This window comes from Pseudonaja textilis, chromosome 4 (genome assembly GCF_049901715.1).
Source record: "Pseudonaja textilis isolate UNSWEBS1 chromosome 4, rPseTex1.2, whole genome shotgun sequence".
Taxonomy (NCBI): domain Eukaryota; kingdom Metazoa; phylum Chordata; class Lepidosauria; order Squamata; family Elapidae; genus Pseudonaja; species Pseudonaja textilis.
The window spans coordinates 90,763,077-90,782,372 of NC_141993.1; the positions used below are offsets into that span (position 1 = coordinate 90,763,077).

At 46.8% G+C, this 19,296-nt stretch overlaps 1 protein-coding gene across 1 annotated transcript in view; it reads right to left on the reverse strand.

Annotated features, from left to right (window-relative positions):
- LOC148125945 (maestro heat-like repeat-containing protein family member 7) overlaps window positions 1–19,296 on the reverse strand; it is a 30,860-nt gene that overhangs the window by 6,878 nt on the left and 4,686 nt on the right. The window contains exons 6-15 of the mRNA XM_087932079.1: window positions 17,123–17,232; window positions 15,347–15,496; window positions 12,830–12,984; window positions 11,579–11,720; window positions 9,302–9,498; window positions 7,785–7,922; window positions 3,939–4,047; window positions 1,660–1,800; window positions 1,082–1,258; window positions 361–516 (exon numbers count right to left, since the gene is read on the reverse strand). Coding sequence (XP_087788205.1) covers window positions 361–516; window positions 1,082–1,258; window positions 1,660–1,800; window positions 3,939–4,047; window positions 7,785–7,922; window positions 9,302–9,498; window positions 11,579–11,720; window positions 12,830–12,984; window positions 15,347–15,496; window positions 17,123–17,232 — 1,475 coding nt within the window. The remainder of the gene's footprint in view (window positions 1–360; window positions 517–1,081; window positions 1,259–1,659; window positions 1,801–3,938; window positions 4,048–7,784; window positions 7,923–9,301; window positions 9,499–11,578; window positions 11,721–12,829; window positions 12,985–15,346; window positions 15,497–17,122; window positions 17,233–19,296) is intronic.

Genomic DNA, 19,296 nt, shown 5'->3' on the forward strand with positions numbered 1-19,296 from the left:
GGAAGAAGAAGAGGAGGAGGCAGAAGAAAAGGACTGTGGGCTCCCTGGTGCTCTCTGTGCTTGGTTGTTTTCCTACAGACGTTTCATGACCCAACAAGGAAACATCATCAACACTAGAAGGGAGGAGGGTTTGTGGAGGGGAGGAAGAGAAGGAGGAAGATGACAACGACTATGACATCCTTGACAAACAGAAATGTTGGGCTCCACTGAGGTCTTAAATCACGGACCTCCTGCATTGGGCAGGTTCTGCTCTTGCGGTCTACACTGCGGTGAGAGTCAACGACGGATCGTGCAACCCGCGAAGAAACCCAGAAACCTCCGTTTTCTTGAAAACCCGGGTTGTCTTCGGCGTCGCCGTACCTTGGAGACCAGGATGCTTTCGTCGTGCAGGTGGATCAGCAGCGGCACCAAGCTTTGGAAGGCGATGTCTCTCATCTGATCCTTGGCTCTCCTCTTGATGAAGTCGAAGAGGGTGGAGAAGGTGGACACGGCCGCCAACCTCACTTTGTTGGAAGCCTGTAAGAAGCCGGAGACGTCAGCGTGGGCAGTATTTGACTCACGACCACAACTGAGCCCCCAAAATTTACACGGCTAAGCGAGACGGTTGCTAAAAGAAGTGGGGTTCTCACCCCCATTTGACAACCGTTCTTGCCCCCTGTCAGCGACCTGTCAGTGACCCCCATTTAAATTATGAGTTTCTAGCCAAATTTTCAAGACTTAAAGAAGATTTATTAGGAGTAGACATGCCAGCATTGCCTGGGTGCAGCCAACTCTGAGGAATATCATTCATTGTCACCCTGGACCCTGGTTTTCCTCCCACTCCCTGTGTGTATCATAATTCATATTCTCCAATGGGACAAATCCATAGCCCAGAATCATCAATCAGGCTCTCCAGTTAGAATTTTGCCCGTCCAGCCTCCCGCTTAGGAAGGAAACTTCAAAAGTGGCAAAAGGACCATCCTGAGGGAAAAAAAAAAACAGGAGCCTAGACCACAACACCGAGGATGTCCCTTTTCCCCTTTGACCCCCAAATCCTGCACCCTTTGGTAGGTGGAGATGTCCAGTCGCCGGTCCAACTTACGTCGTCGAAAAGAGGGAGTATTCTAAAGGCCACCTCCAAAGCCACCACGTTCGCTTCCTCTTGGCTCAAACACTTCAGGAGACAGGGGAGAAGTTTGAGGGCCTTCACGTTGATTTTTCGATTCACATCTTTCAACCTGGCCAAGATGTCTGGCAAGGCGGGCACCACTTTTATCACCTGGAAGGCAGAAAAGGATGAGTCAGGAATCCGTCCGCTAAGGAGGAGAATCAAAAAATAAAATAAAAATACAAGGGTGTAGATGGAACCTTTGGAGGCCCGTTTCATCACTTCCGGTATTTCTGGAAATACAAGAAGTGATGAAACGGGCCTGTTTTTCAGCCTCCGAAGGCTGCAGAGGCTTCCCTCAAGCCTCTGGGAGGCCGAAAAAGGCCCGAAAATCAGCTGTGAGGTGCGTGCACACGCAGTGAGGTAAGTTTGCCTGGGGCTCGTGTGCCCGCACAAATGGCCCTGAGGTACGCGTGCCATGACCCCCAATACATATCTAGATGCTGCTACTCTCTTGATCCTCCAGCGTGCAACCCCTCCCCCCTGGGAATCCAGACCACGTTCTACCACACCTTCTCTGGACGAGTGCCGAGGGAGACCAGGCCATCCATAGCCAGAGATCGGAGCTGGAATTGGTTGGCGTTCAAGTGCTTGCGGAGATACTGGATGATGACTTCTTCCAGGCCCACACGGAAGGTTTTGTGCTGAAGAAGCTGGAATAAGAAAAGCAAAGACGAACCCCCGAGGTCTTGAAGGCAACATCAAGGATGCAAGATCAAAACCCTGCACCGCCTGTCAGCTTTAAAATTCAGCTGTCACGTTTCATGGAAGGGGGGGTGGGGTGGAGGAGTTGAAAAGTTCAAGGTTATTCTGTATGTCGGATTAAGAATTTCCAGTTGCAGTTAATTGGTTCTCGTGATTTGTGAAGTGTAGAAGTGGGAGGAGAGAAGGTGGATTCTGTGTAACCCGTGAAAATAATTTCACTTTGGAAAATTGCCTTTGACCTGCCAGATCTCTTCCTAAATAAATCAATTGGAGAGAAAATGTCTCGGAGTGATTGATATCATGGATACTTTCTGGATGCCTTACACCACCCTTTCTAAAGCTTGAACAGGATAACAGCGTCAGAAGGGATCTTGGAAATCTTCCAGTCCAACTTTCCGTGGTGAGGAACCCATGGCATATGCGCTGGAAGTAGCACGCAGAGCCATTAGTGCCGACACGCAAGCACTCACCCAGAAAAGGTCTACTGTGCTTGCGCGCGCTGCCGCCTGCCTGATAGGTGATTGTTGGGTATCTGGTACGCATGTGTGGGGGTGCGTTGGTGTTCAGGAGAATATGCACAGAAGTGCATGACGCAGGCCACGTGGGTTGCACATGCGTGCGCAGGAGGAATGGGCCACCCGCGCACATTGCCTTCTGGGTGATGACATGCGAACACGAGCGGGCAAGTATGCATGCAATTATCAGCACGGGGGCCCAAAAAGGTTAGCCACCACTGTTCCATCATATCCCAAGACCTAAAATGGACACCTAACATCAAAAACGTCATCAAAAAAGCCCAACAAAGAATGTTCTTTCTGCGCCAACTCAGGAAGCTCAAATTGCCCAAGGAGCTGCTGATACAGACGGGGGTTGGACTAGATGACCTACAAGGTCCCTTCCAACTCTGTTAATCTGAATCTGTAAGTTCTACAGAGGAATGATGGAGTCTGTCATCTGCACCTCCATAACTGTCTGGTTTGGTTCTGCAACCCAACAGGACAGACACAGACTCCAGAGAGGAATTAGGACTGCAGAAAAAACAATTACTACCCACCTGCCTTCCATTGAGGACCTGCATCCTGCACCCTGAGTCAAAAAGAGGGCTGTGAAAATATCTACTGACCCCTCACATCCCGGACATAAACTGTTTCAACTCCTTCCCTCAAAACGAGGCTATAGAGCATTGCACACCAGAACAACTAGACACAAGGACAGGTTTTTCCCCAATACCATCCCTCTGCTAAACAAATAATTCCCACAAGACTGTCCAACTATCTAGTAAGTCTGCTTTAGTATTATTATTCTCACCCTTCCTAGTATCTATCTCTTCCCACTTATGGCTATAACCGTGTTGTTTGTATCTTTACAATTTATATTGTTTTATTTGTTCCCTAGCATGATTATTAGTAGTATTATTAGTAACCTATGATTAGTGAAATTGTATCTTATGATTCTTGATGAATGTATTTTATTTTTTCTTATGTACACTGAGAACATATGCACCAAAGAGTGTCCAATCCTGCTTGGCCTGTAAAGAATTCTATTCTATTCTATTTTCTATTCTATTCTATTCTATTCTATTCTATTCTGTTCTGTTCTATTCTATTCTATTCTATTTTTTATTCTATTCTATTTTCTATTCTATTCCATTCTATTTTCTGTTCTATTCTATTTTCTATTCTATTCTATTCTATTCTATTCTATTCTATTTTCTATTCTATTCTATTCTTCATTCCAATATTTATTCTATTCTATTCTATTTTATATTCTATTCTAATCTATTCTTCATTCCAATATTTATTCTATTCTATTCTATTCTATTCTATTCTATTCTATTCTATTCTATTTCTATTCTATTCTATTCTATCCTATCCTATCCTATCCTATCCTATCCTATCCTACTCTACTCTACTCTACTCTACTCTACTCTACTCTACTCTACTCTACTCTACTCTACTCTACTCTACTCTATTCTATTCTATTCTATTCTATTCCACTCTATTCCTATTCCCTGTTCCTATTCCCTGTTCCTATCCCTGTTCCATTCTGACAGAACCAAATGTTCCCCTCCGGCCAAAGACCTTACCTCCACCAAAAACGTCATGGCGATTATATGCACGGTGCTTTCCCTGCTGTCCAAAATCGCCATGAGGTAGGGCAGCATGTGTTCGCACCCTTCATTCCGCACGATAGCTCTGTGGTAGGGAAAGAGAAATACGGACTACAAGGGAACTCCAACTACTAGGGAGGAGAAGGACCAGAGTGACAGGATATAGCAGTCTTCCAATATTTGAGGGGCTGCCACAGAGAGGAGGAGGGAGGTCCAGCTATTTTCCAAAGCCCCCGAAATCCAGACAAGGAATAATGGATGGAAACTGAACAAGGAGAGATTCAACCTGGAAATAAGGAGGAATTTTCTGACAGGGAGAACAATCCACCCATGGAACAGAAGTTGCCTTCAGAAATTGTGGGAGCTTCATCCCTGGAGGCTTCCAAGAAGAGACTGGACTGTCATCTGTCAGAAATATTGTAGGGTCTCCTGCTTGGGCAAGGGGGTTGGATGAGATGACCACCAAGGTCCCTTCCAAGTCTGATTATCCGTTATCGAACGGTAGCATATTTTTTTACTACCGGTTCATGTGAACCGGACCAAACCGGTAGAATCCTACCACTGCCATCACTCATAAAGATCAGAAAAAACTTCGGTCCTGCCACCGTAAATACAAGTCGTGCTTGAATTACCACCATTCGTTTAGTCACTTTTTGAAGTTACAACGACACTGAAAAAAAGTGACTTAGGATCGTTTTTCACACCTACAACCGTTGCAGCCTCCCCGCAGTCACGTGATCATAATTCAGACGCTTGATCACTGATTCATATTTATGACGGTCGCAGTGTCCCGGGGGGGGGTGGGGGTCACACAATCCCCTTTTGCGACCTTCTGACAAACCAAGTCAGCAAATGAGGAAGCCACATTTGCTTAACAACTACGTGTCACTTACTTAACGACTGTGCCACTGAAATACTTGCTCCATTTTACAACCTTCCTTGCCGCAGTTGTTAAAGTGAATCCCTGCAGTTTTTAACTTAGTTTTAGTTTACTTTACTTTACTTTATTGTCCTTGCACCTCGTAGAACAAAATCAAACACCAGTGTACAATTTATGACTGTGAAAATAAACACAAACACACATCCTTCACCCTCCACACATTGAACCGAAAACTCCCGACAACACACCAACACTGCACTATACGGCAGAATTCAAAAGAGCTCCTGCCCTGGGAGAGAAGCTGTTTTTCAGCCTATTTGTCCTGTTTTTTATTATTATCCTGTACCGTCTGCCAGATGGTAATAGTTCAAAAAAAGGCTTCCCAGGATGAGATGGATCTTGGAGGATGTTTTGGACTTTCTTAAGGCAGCAGGAGCTCTAAAGCTCTTCCAAAGAGGGGAGAGGGCAACCCATGATCCTGTTAACCCTCTGGAGTGCTGTCCCATCTGCCCCTGTGCAATTGGCAAACCATACAGAGATGGAGTAAATTAAGATACTCTCTATGGTGCAGCGGTAGAAGGTCACCAGCAGTTTTGCATTCAGTTGTTTGTTTCCTGAGAAGCCTCAGGTAGTAGAATCTCTGCTGGGCCCTTTTGACCAGGGTTGCAATGTGAGCCCCCCCCCAGGTCAGGTCCTCTTTTATGATGGTGACACCCAGAAACTTAAAACTGGCCACTTGCTCCCTTTGGTCTCCCTGGATAAACCAGGGCTGGAGGTCTGATCTGTTCCTTCTATATAGTCCGCTATCAGCTCCTTGGTCTTATTGGGGTTGAGGACCAAGTTATTGTCTCCACACCACGAAAGCAACCGTTGGTCCACCTCATCTCGGTAGGCAGACTCTCTCTCTCTCTCTCTCTCTCTCTCTCTCACACACACACACACACACACACACCGGAGATGAGTCCCACCACTGTTGTATCATCTGCAAATTTAGCAATAGTATTACTAGCATGAGTGGGAATGCAGTCATGCACATAAGAGTAAGGGACTCAACACGCAACCCTGTGGCGTACCTGTGTTAAGAATAAGGGCTGAAGAGGTATGATGACCTAATCTGACCCTCTGTGAGCAGCCAGACAGGAAATACATAATTCAAAGGCAGATTGAATTAGAAAGCTCAAGGTCCAGGAGTTTAGACACTAGTCTATGTGGAAGAATTGTGTTAAATGCCGGACTAAAATCTACAAAAATTATCCTCCCGTAGCCCTCCCGCTGTTCTAGATGAATCAGAGCATTGTGAAGAGTGACGGTTATAGTGTCCTCTGTAGATCTATTTGCTCATCAGGTGGTCTCCAAAGGGGGGACCATATGCCCCTCGCGTATGCTGCAACCAACATAAGTGCATGCCAGTTGCCAAGCCTCTGAATTTTGATCAGGTAACCCTGGAGAATGCTGCAACGGTCGTAAGTGTGAGAAACGGTCCTAAGCAGCGGTGGGATTCAGCCAGTTCACACCAGTTTGGGAGAACCGGTTGTTAACTTGACCATGGGGATTTTGCAACCGTCGTAAATGGTCATAAGTCACTTTTTGACGAGTGATGTTGTAACTCTGAATGTTCACTAAATGAACTAAATTATCCGTAGTGCAAGATATCGGAAGGTTAGACTTAAGAAAGACTTAGGATAACTTTATGGTCCCTTTGAATGTACACGAATCGGCATACGTTAAAAATGAAATTCTGTTGCATCCAGCCCTCAAAGGGTCACCGCCTCCACTATGCACGTTACCTAACCATGACTAAATAAATAAATAAAATTATGCATATACCCACATATATTATATGACACAGAGAAACAACACAGTCTAGTTCAGATGTGTACATGGACATAGCGAGAGAAACGAATCTTGCGAGTTTGCCAGGCGGATGGCCTAGGGCAGGGGTCCTCAACCACCGGTCCGGGGACTGGTACCGGTCCGTGGAACAATTTCTACCAGGCCGCCGGTTTGCTGGGTGCCGCCATCTTGTTTTGATGAAAAAGTGCTTCCGGTGAGCTTTTCCGGGTAGAAAGCAGCGTTTGGGTGCTGAAAATCCTCGCGCCTTAGTTTCATTGGGGGGGCGGCGGCTTCGAACAAAACTAAGGCGCGAGGATTCTTTCAGCACGCATGGCAAGGCGAGCCGAGTGACCGTCCCGAAGCCGTCCCGAAGCCCATCGACACAGGTACAAAGGAGGAGTTGAAGGTGGCAGGGAGAAGCGGGGGATGGCTGGCTGGCCGGTCGCTCGGCTGGCCTTGCCGTGTGTGCTGATGCTGGTACCGGGCCGCGGATGATTTTGTGATGCCGGTACCGGGCCGCGGCACAAAAAAGGTTGGGGACCACTGGCCTAGGGAACAAAGCTGTCCCAGAATCTGGTAGTCCTGCTAGAAATACTTCGAAACCTCCTCCCAGATTGTGAAGGGGGTGTGTGGGGTCTCTAACAATGTTTTGAGGTCTAAGCACATAGCGCTTGTAAGCAGCATCCTGAATAATGGGAAGCGAACGTCCTATAATCTTCTCGACTGTCCTCACCGCTCCCCGTAGGGACTTTCTATCAGGCGCTATGGCTACCAAAACAAATGAGGAGGTGTTTGGTTAAAATGTTCTCCGTCGTGCCTCTGTAAAAAGTGGCCAGGACAGAAGGAGACAGAGATGCTGTCCTCATCCGACGCAGAAAATGCAAACGCTTTCACTAAGGAGGACGGGTGGAGAGACCAGTTCAGATTGTGAAGTTATCTGCACCTGCAGATACTTAATGCTGTTGACCGCCTCTACGGGGGGCACCCTTGATACTTGAGTGGGGTATGACCCTGTTGGTTGTGGCATGTGGAGAGACCTGGCCCCATAGAGAGTCAGATACAACGGAGTGGATAACATCATCAGCAGGGATAAAAATCTGGAGGCTTACTTGGCAAAGACCGTGAGTCCCTTCTGTTGGGTGGCCAGGTGACACAGGAGCTCGGATCCTCTCCGCTTATTCATAATCAGGGCTTGGTCTCCACTGCTCACACGTCGGATGAGGCTCTGTAAAGTGGTTAGAGCTGCCCTACAAGTAAAGGAATCCCGGTCAAACCTTCTGGACCAAACCAGAAGGACATCATCAAAACTAAGGGGAAGGATGTTTTGTGTGACCTCATCGAATAAATCGAGCCGTGATGGGTGTGACCTCATCTTGGCTTCAGTCAGGTGATGAGAAGAAAGGTTAGAAACGTGTTTTTCAGCTTTAAAATATGTAGACTTCAACTCCCAGGGTTCCTCAGCCAGCATGTGTGGACTTTAATTCTAAATCAGGGTTTCTCAACCTTAGCACTTTTAAGATATGTGAACTTCAGTCCTAGAATTCCTCAGCTAACATGCATGGACTTCAACTCCCAGAATGCCTCAGGCAGTATGTGTGGACTTCAACTCCCAGAATGCCACAGGCAGTATGTGTAGACTTCAACTCCTAGAATGCCTCAGGCAGAATACGTGGACTTCAACTCCCAGAATGCCTCAGGCAGAATATGTGGACTTGTATCTCCCAGAATGCCTCAGCCAGTATGTGTAGACTTCAACTCCTAGAATGCCTCAGGCAGAATACGTGGACTTATACCTCCCAGAATGCCTCAGGCAGAATACGCGGACTTCAACTCCCAGAATGCCTTAGCCAGCATGTGTGGACTTCAACTTCCAGAATGACTCAGGCAGAATATGTGGACTTCAAACTGGTCTGGAAGAGTTTCAAAGTTTTATCCATGCCTTTTCTGGACATGAAAATCTGACTGCTTTTAAACAAGTGTAAGGTTCCGGACCCCCCTAGTTGAATTTTTTTTTTAAAAAATGAAGTTTTTAAAAACATGCTGGATAACCATTTGTCTGAAGTGATATAGGGTCTCCTGCCTAGGCAGGGGGTTGGACTAGAAGACCTCTGAGGTCCTTCCAACTCTGCTATTCTATTCTATTCTATTCTATTCTATTCTATTCTATTCTATTCTATTCTATTCTATTCTATTCTATTCTATTCTATCCTCTCCTCTATCCATTCCATTCCATTCCATTCCATTCCATTCCATTCCATTCTCCTATTCTATTCTATTCTATTCTATTCTATTCTATTCCATTCCATTCCATTCCATTCCATTCTCTATTCTGTTCTATTCTATTCTATTATCTATTCTATCCTCTCCTCTATCCATTCCATTCCATTCTCTATTCTATTCTATTATTATTCTTCATTGCAATATCTATTCTATTCTATTCTATTCTATTCTATTCTATTCTATTCTATTCTATTCTATTCTATTCTATTCTATTCTGTTCTATATTCGATTCTATATTCTATTCTCAATTGTATTCTATTCTATTCTCTATTTTATTCTATTTATTCTCTATTCTATTCTATGCTAAATTTCCTTGCGCAAAAGGAAGGAAGAGAGAACCGAGCACCTCAGAGGGACAGGGGGCGTGGGGATCTTCTCCTGCACGGACGTCCTCCAATAGAAACCGATCTCCTGGGGTTTGATGTTCACCACGTAGGAGATCTGGCAGAGCAGGGCTATGCAGAGGGTCGGGTACATCACCTTCAGGGCCTCTTTGCAGGCCGGGGTGGGGTGCCTCAGGATCTCTTGGAGAGCGGTGGTGGCCTGAAAGGAAGAGGAGAGAAGCCGAGCTGGAGGGAAACCCTTGAGTTTCGCAAGGGTGGCACCTGAACAGGTGTATTTCAGAGGGAAGGAAGAAACCCCGCCTCCCAAGAACCAGGTGGTACCCTCGGAAGAGAATCTTGGCAGCTCAGGGCTGAAGGGTGGGGAAGCTTGGTGCTCTCTGAGCTGGGTGGTTTTCTCGCAGATGTTTTATGACCCAACTAGGCAGGTAACTTTATCAGGACTGGGAGCTAGAAGGGAGGGCCTTTTGCAGGGGAGGGGAGAGGGGAGGGGGAGGAGGAGGAGGAGGAGGAGGAGGAGGAGGAAAAGAAGAAGAGGGGAAGGAGGGGGTGAAGAAGGAGAAGGAGGAGAGGAAGAAGAAGAGGAGGAGGAGGAAAAGAACAAAAGGAATAAGAGGAAGAGGAGGAGGAAGAAGAAGGAGAAGGAGGAGAGGAAGAAGAAGAAGAGGAGGAGGAAGGAGAAGGAGAAGGAAGGGGAAAAAGAGGAGGAGGAAGAAGGAGGAGGAAGAGGAAAAGAACAAGAGGAATAAGGGGAAGAGGAGGAGGAAGAAGAAGGAGAAGGAGAAGGAGAAGGAAGGGAAAAAGAGGAGGAGGAAGAGGAAAAGAATAAGAGGAGGAGGAAGAAGGAGAAGGAGAAGGAAGAGAGGAAGAAGAGGAGGAGGAGGAAAAGAACAAAAGGAATAAGAGGAAGAGGAGGAGAAAGAAGAAGGGGAAGGAGAAGGAGGAGAGGAAGAAGAAGAGGAGGAGGGAGGAGAAGGAGAAGGAAGGGAAAAAGGAGGAGGAAGGAGGAGGAAGAGCAAAAGAACAAGAGGAATAAGAGGAAGAGGAGGAGGAGGAGGAGGAGGAAAAAGAAGAGGAAAAGGAGGAGGAGGGAGGAGGAGGACAAAGAAGGAGAAGGAGGAGGAGGGGAAGGAGAAAAAGAAGAAGAGGAGGAGGTGGAAGAAGGAGGAGGAAGAGGAGGAAAAGGACAAGAATAAGAGGAAGAGGAGGAGGAGGGAGAATGAGGAGAGAAAGAAGAAGAGGAAGAAGGAGGAGGAAAAGGAGAAGAACAAGAGGAAGAAGAGGAAGAGGAGGAGGAGGAAGAAGAAAGAGGAGGAGGAAGAAGAACAAAAGGAATAAGAGGAGGAGGAGAAACTATGAGGTCCTGAGTTGTTTTCTGGCAGACATCTCATGTCCCAACTAGGCAACACCAACAGCGCTCAGTATCTGCATCCGTAGCACTAATGATGCTCTCCAGTTGGGTCATGAAATGTCTGTCAGGAAACAACCCAGTTCAGCCAGCACCAAGAACCAGAATGAGAAAACGGTCCTAAGTCCATTTTTTCAGTGCCGTTTGTAACTTTAAACGGTCACTAAATGAACTGTTGTAAGGCGAGGATTACCTGTATCGACCACGAAAGAGTACAATGAGGCAAACATAAATCTTTGCCTAGCCCTGAGCCCAATACAAGAGGAGCGGAGTGTCTTGCTAACTACTTGATGCCTGGCAATTTCACAACAGATTTGTTGTGGCCTCATGAGAGAGAGAGAGAGAGAGGGAGGGAAGGAGGGAGGGAGGGAAAGAGAGAGAGGGGGAGAGGCAGAGCCTGGGCCGTCCGTCAGCCCTCTGATGGAAAGTCAACAGCCCCCAGGTCTGGTTGTGGCTGATGAGGAAGAGGAGGAACCAGTGCCGGGTCCAGTGCCTCATTTGCAGAAGGCAGAGGAGAGGAGAGCAGTGGAAATCTATGGGCTGGTCCTCGGGACAGAAGATCCATCGTTGCTAGCAAAGCCCCACCCTGGCTCTGGAGAGAAAAGGTTGGGGGCGGAGATGAATAGATGTGGCACACAACAATTCATCTCCCGGACGGACGGACTTGTTAGCTGGCAGTGAGAGAGAGAAACTATTTTCCCGGGTCTGCCGGCGCTCCGAATAAAGGAATCTTTTGAGTTCACATCCGAAGAACTTGTCGTGTTTGGGGAACTGGGTCGGAACAAGATGTTCCTCTTTTGACGGACAAGCGACGGGCAAGATGGAGGAAGGGCCCAAAGGAGTCCCCAGCAGCCTCGCTGGACCTGATACCTACAGCCAACGGAGTGACAACGGGCCTCGTCCCAGGCTTGTCCAGGCGGAAGGGCTGCTGTTGGACAGTGACCTGCAGGACGCTGAGGATTTTGTAGGAGGTGCTGGAGAAGGACATCAGGGCATGCCACATAGCCGAAGCGCTGCTGTAGGTCGGGAAAAAGGGGGCTGTCAGGTGGGTGGGTGGGGGCTCCTTGGAAATCTGGTGTGTGTGTGGGGGTCTCGGCATTCATGACGAGGTTTTAGATCAAGGTTGCCAAACCGGACTCTTTCGTCAAAATCGAATGTTTCTCCACCTTGGCTACGTGAAGATGAGTGGACTTCAACTCCCACAATTCCAGGAGTCCTCCCATCTTCAAGTTGACACTGTGTTGGGTGAGGAATTCTGGGAGTCCATCCATCTTCAAGTTGCCACCATGCTGGATGAGGAATTCTGGGAGTTGAAGTCCTCCCATCCTGAAATTGCCACCATGCTGGATGAGGAATTCTGGGAGTTGAAGTCCTCCCATCTTCAAGTTGCCACCATGCTGGATGAGGAATTCTGGGAGCTGAAGTCCTCCCATCTTGAAATTGCCACCATGTTGGATGAGGAATTCTGGGAGTTGAAGTCCTCCCCTCTTCAAGTTGCCACCATGTTGGATGAGGAATTCTGGGAGTTGATGTCCTCCCATCTTTAAGTTGCCACCATGCTGGCTGAAGAATTCTGGGAGTTGAAGTCCTCCCATCTTCAAGTTGCCACCATGCTGGATGAGGAATTCTGGGAGTTGAAGTTCACTCATCTTGAAATTGCCACCATGCTGGATGAGGATTCTGGGAATTGAAGTCCTCCCATCTTCAAGTTGCCACCATGCTGGATGAGGAATTCTGGGAGCTGAAGTCCTCCCATCTTGAAATGGCCACCATACTGGCTGAGGAATTCTGGGAATTGAAGTCCTCCAATCTTCAAATGGCCACCATGCTGCATGAGGGATTCTGGGAATTGAAGTCCTCCCATCTTCAAGTTGCCACCATGCTAGCTGAAGAATTCTGGGAGCTGAAGTCCTCCAATCTTCAAATGGCCACCATGCTGGCTGAGGAATTCTGCGAGTTGGACTCCATCCATCTTCAAGTGACCAAGGTAGAGAAACATCGAGTTCTTCTTAAATCTTTAACCTCACTGAAATGTCCTCCACAAGCTACTTGGAAGGTGAACCCTGCAGGGATCCAGGGATCAGGCTCCCAGCCAAGACCCATCAGGCACTGCCTGTGATCTTACCAGTCACATTGGAGGGAGCAACTGAGGAGGGCCCTCACGACGTCTTCGGGGTGGCTGGTACTGATTAGCCGGAGAAGCCGGAAGAATTCATGGCGGGCAGAAGGATCCGTGATTCGATCCAAGTTGGAATACATGGATTTGACCATCTTGGGCACCTGGGGAGAGAGGGTTGGATGATGTCTCTGCGTGAGACAGGTGGTCCTCGGCTTACGACCACAACTGAGCCAGCCCAGCATTTGCATTGCCCCATTTTATGACCTTCCTTGCCACTGTTGTTAAGTGAGTTACTGCAGATGGTAAACTAGTCACAGGGTTATTAAGCACATCTGGCTTCTCCGTGGACTTTGCTCGGCAGAAGGTCACCAAAGGGGATGGCGTGACCCCAGGGACAATGCAACCGTCGTAAGTACGAGTCAGTTGCCAAGCGCCCACATTTTGATCACGGGACCCTGCGACAGTTGTTAACTGTGAAAAACTGTACTAAGTCTCTTTTTTTCAGGGCTGTTGTAACTCTGTCAAGGTGGATCTTGACAGACTAGAACCCTGGGCCGTATCTAACAAAATAATGAAATTCAATGTAGAGAAAAGTAAAGTCCTACACTTAGGCAAGAAAACCCAAAAAGACACATCTAGACTGGGTGAAACCAGGCTCAATAGCAGTAACTGTGAGAGGGATCTTGGAGTCTTAGTGGACAACCAGCTAAATAGGAGCCAGTTGTGTGCAGCGGCAGCCAAAAAAGCCAATGCAATCCTAAATTGTATTAACAGAGGGATACAACTGAGATCAAGGGAGGTACTAATACCCCTCTGTAAAGCCTTAGTAAGGCCACACCTAGAGTCCTGCATCCAGTTTTGGTCATCACACTATAAAAAAGATGTTGAGACTCTAGAAAAAATGCAGAGAAGAGCAACCAGGATGATGAGGGGGCTGGAGGCTAAAACATAGGATGAATAGGAACTGGGCCTGGCTAGTCTAGGGAAGAGAAGGACCAGGTGTGCTGTCCAGACCGTTTAGAGTTAATGGGATTTGGGATAGTTAATTAGGAATTGAGAGCTGTCCCCTTAAGGGAATGCATCATGGGAAAGGTAGTTAAAGGTATCCTGGGAAAGGTAGCACATATCATGTGGTCACAACTGTAGCCCTGATTGGTCACTGAATTGACCCTTGGAGGGTTGGGGCAGGTTTCTTCACTCTTGCCTAAACACAGCCTGGTGCTAGCAGCTCTACCCCCTGCCTCTATGACGATGGGATGAAATATGGGATAGAAAGATGACTATCATTTAACCTACGATTTCAACTATGCAAAGAATGGGACATTAGATGCATCTTGACATAACTATGAGTTACCTTAAGGATACCAAATATAATCCAATAAAAGAAACTTTGTACGGAAGGATTTGTAGAGTGTATCTGTCTTTATATTCAGCAAGCGAACCAGAAAACAGAATATCAGGGGAGACAGGATAGCATCTTCCAATATTTGAGGGGCTGCCACAGAGAGAAAGAGAGGTTCAAGCTATTCTCCAAAGCGAAAGAAAGAAAGAAAGAAAGAAAGAAAGAAAGAAAGAAAGAAAGAAAGAAAGAAAGAAAGAAAGAAAGAAAGAAAGAAAGAGAGAGAGAGAAAGAAAGAAAGAAAGAAGGAAAGAAAGAGAGAGAGAGATAAAGAAAGAAAGAAAGAAAGAAGGAAAGAAAGAAAGAAAGAGAGAGAGAGAAAGAAGGAAAGAAAATGAGAGAGAGAGAGAGAGAGAGAGAGAGAGAGAGAGAGAGAGAGAGAGAAAGAAAGAAAGAAAGAAAGAAAGAAAGAAAGAAAGAAAGAAAGAAAGAAAGAAAGAAAGAAAGAAAGACATCTGAGCAAACCATGGATGGACAGAAGAGACATGCCTAGTTTAAGGAGAAGAAGGATGGGGTGACATGATAGCATCTTCCAATATCTCAGCGCTTGCCACAAAGAAGAGATGTAAAAAATATGTTGAGGCTCTAGAAAAAGTGCAGAGAAGAACAACCAGGATAATGAGGGGCTGGAGGCTAAAACATACAATGGACGGTTGCAGGAACTGGGCCTGGCTAGTCTAGGGAAGAGAAGGACCAGGGGAGGCAGGAGAGCATCTTCCAATACTTGAGGGGCTGCCCCAGAGAGGAGGAGGAAGGGGGTCAAGCGATTCTCCAAAGCACCTGAAGGCCAGACAAGGAACAATGGATGGAAACTGAACAAGGAGAGATTCAACCTGGAAATAAGGAGGAATTTTCTGATAATGAGAACAATCTACCCAAGGAACAGAAGTTGCTGTCAGAAGCAAAAACATATGGACTACACAACTCGATCAGGGCAAAACAATAGACGCAATCTACATAGGCTTCTGTAAAGCTTTTGATTCAGTGGTACACAACAAACTACCCCTACAACTAAAATCTTGCGGTATCTCTGGACACCTGCATAACTGGATAGAAGCTTTCCTGTCAAACAGAGAACAAATGGTCAAAATTGGGAGCGTCAGAAGTGTGAGGTCCGGTCTGACCTTCACAAAATTGGACCTGGGCTCCCTCAGCATGGCTTTAAGCATTCGGACGGCAGCTTTTGTGTTGTGGATTGTGTTGTCCCTCATGCCTCGGAGGGCAGCCAGAATTAACTCCATTTGATCGTCTGCACGCAGGTATTTTTTCAATATCTGGAAAGAGAAAGGAAGCGAAGCCCCAAATCATCATCTTCGTTTAACCACCCCATAATCCCTTGCAGGGTGGAGCCTGGGCAAACGGAATGGAGCTAGCAAAGTGTGTTTGAAAGGCCGGATGCCTTTCCTGTCGCCAGTGAGGAGTTTTGTTCGGCAGATATATCCAAGGGTCAGCTTCAAATTTATCCGCAACCAGTTATCTGCCTGGTTGCTGGGTGGGCGTGGCCATGGTGGGCGTGACCTAGTCAGCCTCTTGAACTATGGTTGGTGGGGGGGAGCGTTTTTACCTTCCTGAACTCAGAGGCTTTCCTTGAGCCTCCGGGAGGGTAAAAATGGCCTCCTGGGCTCTGGAGGCCCTCCAGAGGCCGGAAACGTCTGGAAGGCCCATTTTCACCTCCCAGGCTCCGAAGGCTTTCCTTGAGCCTCCAGGAGGTGAAAATGGCCTCCTGGACCCTGGAGGCCCTCCAGAGGCCGGAAACATATGGGAGGCCCATTTTCACCCTCCCCAGGCTCCGGAGGCTTTCCTTGAGCCTCCGGGAGGTGAAAATGGCCTCCTGGGCTCTGGAGGCCCTCCAGAGGCCGGAACTCTGGGAGGCCCATTTTTCACCCTCCCAGACTCCGGAAGCTTTCCTTGAGCCTCCGGGAGGGTGAAAATGGCTTCCTGGGCTCTGGAGGCCCTCCAGGGCCGGAAACTTCTGGAAGGCCCATTTTTCACCTCCCCAGACTCCGGAGGCTTTCCTTGAGCCTCCGGGAGGTGAAATGGCCTCCTGGGCTCTGGAGGCCCTCCAGAGGCCGGAAACATATGGGAGGCCCATTTTCACCCTCCCAGGCTCCGGAGGCTTTCCTTGAGCCTCTGGGAGGGCGAAAATGGCCTCCCTGGGCTCTGGAGGCCCTCCAGAGGCCGGAAACTTCTGGAAGGCCCATTTTTCACCCTCCCCAGACTCCGGAGGCTTTCCTTGAGCCTCCGGGAGGGAAAAATGGCCTCCTGGGCTCTGGAGGCCCTCAGAGGCGGAAACTTCTGGAAGGCCCATTTTCACCTCCCCAGGCTCCGGAGGCTTTCCTTGAGCCTCCGGGAGGTGAAAATGGCCTCCTGACCCTGGAGGCCCTCAGAGGCCGGAAACTTCTGGAAGGCCCATTTTTCACCCTCCCCAGGCTCGGAGGCTCCTTGAGCCTCCGGGAGGTGAAAATGGCCTCCCCAGGCTCCGGAGGCCATAAACTGGCCCATTTCCAGCCTCCTGGAGTCTCAGGGAGGCCCATTTTTCACCGTCCCCGAGCCTCCGCTTTGGCCCCGAACTTACCTGGCATCCAAACAGGCCACGTGGTGACTCCTAGGAAGGGCGTGCGGGACCAGCCAGGGGTGGGATTTACCGGTTTGCTGAACCGGCCATAAAACTAGCTACCGGTTCGCTTGAACCGGGGCGAACCGGTAGCAGCCCCACCCCTGGATATATTCTCAGGATGCCCAGAGAAGAGAAATAACCGTCTCTACCTGGGATTGAACTCACAGCCTCCTGATTGTGAGGCAGAAGTTCCACCTCTCGGCTGCCGCACCGTTCTCAAACTGAAGCTAGCAAATCGGTTCTCTGGCTGCCGGCAAACATCCAAATTTTCTGGGATAATTACCATGGCAGCCATGCTCACATCCGAAAACCAAGCCAGCCAGAAAACCTTCTCCTCTTCCCATTCCTGTAGAAGGTCCAAATATTCCTGATTGTCTTCTGTCTTCGTCAGACCTCAAGGAACACAAAAATAGAGAATATTCACAGTGCCTTAATAATACTGATAAAAAGTGATTCATGTAGATATGTCATTGGTTCAAAAGAGAAAATGTCATATTAACACTATATATATGTATATGTATGTATATGTATATGTATGTATGTATGTATGTATGTATACATACATACATACACACACACACACACACACACACATATATATATATATATATATATATATATATATATATATATATATATAAAACCAGAGATAAATATACATATAATTATAGTCTATGTAGTTCTATTCCATAGTCATAAGAGAAGATATGTTATATATTTTTCAGTATACAGTATAACTACATATATATTATAAATTAAATATGAATATTTACATAGATCTCCATTTTTTGGCAGTTTCTTGATTTCAACAGTTTCTCGTTGGTCCTACCTATACCCCAATATGCCAATTTTATTTCCTCTTTTAATCTATATTTTCATGTTTTACTATGTACCCATTGATACCAAATCTTCCAAACTGAGTAATATTTTGAGTTCTTATCATTTAATTTCATTGTGAGTCTATTCATCTCTGCACATTCCAGGATTTTATGAATTGTAACTTCATCAGACGGAATGGTAGACATCTTCGAGTATTGACAGCTTTGAAGAATGTCTACCATTGCGTCTTGATGAAGTTACAATTCATAAAATTGACTGTCAAGCATTAATTGTACGTATTGTATTTATTGTACTGTCCAAAAAAAACCGATGCTGAAAGATATTGACACATCTTCTATTATAGAAATCTTTGTAATTTTTTTGAATATTTTGAATTTTTGTAACTTTTTAATATTTTGAATTTTTGTAACTTTTTAATATTTTGAATTTTAATAAAGTATTTTTTTTTTTAAAAAAAATAGGGAATATTGTTGTTCTTATTTTCCAAACTCAGGTAGTCCTCGATTTACAACAGGTCTCTGAGCAACCAGTCAAAGTGACGACAGGCTTCTCCCCGCCCCTCAAATGGTAGAGATAGTTCTGGACAATTAATTTAGTGAGTGTTTAAGTTACAACGGCGCTGAAAAACGTGGCCTGGTCTTTTTTCACGTTGCAGCATCCCCATGGCCACGTGATCACAATTTGGGGGAGGAGGAGCAGTAACAGCAATAGCTGTCAGATTTGGAAGCCATCTTTTACTTAGTAGCTTCCATGCTGCCCCATCTTAGTGCCTGGGAATTTGGGAGCAGGGATTGCATAGAGAGGTGGAAGTTTAGACAAAACAACTGTCAGGATTCTGGCAGTTACCCCCCGATTAAATGATGAGTCTCGAGCCAAACTTGCAAAACTTCAAAAGGATTTATTGGGAGTTAACATGCCGGCATTGCCTGGGTGCAGCCGACTCTGAGACACGTAATTCCTTGTCACCCTTGAGCCTGGTTTTCTCCCACCCTCTGGGTGTATCGTGATTCATATCCTCCAATGGGACACATCCATAGCCCAGAGTCATCAATCATGCTCTCCAGTTAGAATTTTGCGCGGCAGAAACTCCAGTCACCTAGTTACTATCTTTGAAAAACTATGTATGGAATGCACTTTCGGTTTCCAAACTGCCGCACTGCTCTTTCCTAACCCCTTTCCCCCCCTCCCTTTCTGTTGGCAACTCTAAAAAGACCATAGAAATATTTTTTGAGTTGACATACCGCTTCACAAGGCGCCACAGTCCTTCTCTAAGCAGTTTTATAGTCAGCCTCTTGCCCCCAACAATCTGGGTCCTCATTTTACTGACCGTGGAAGGACAGAAAGCTGAGTCAACCTTGAGCCTGGTTTTTCCCCACCCTCCGGGTGTATCATAATTCATATTCTCCAACGGGACACATCCATAGCCCAGAGTCATCAATCAGGCTCTCCAGTTAGATATTTTCAAGACAGAAACTTCAGTCGCCTAGTTACTATCTTCGAAAAACTATTTATGGAATGCACTTTTGGTTTCCAAGCTGCCGCACTGCTCTTTCCAAACCCCTTTCCCTCCTCCCTTTTTGTTGGCAACTCTAAAAGGACCATAGAAATATTTTGTGA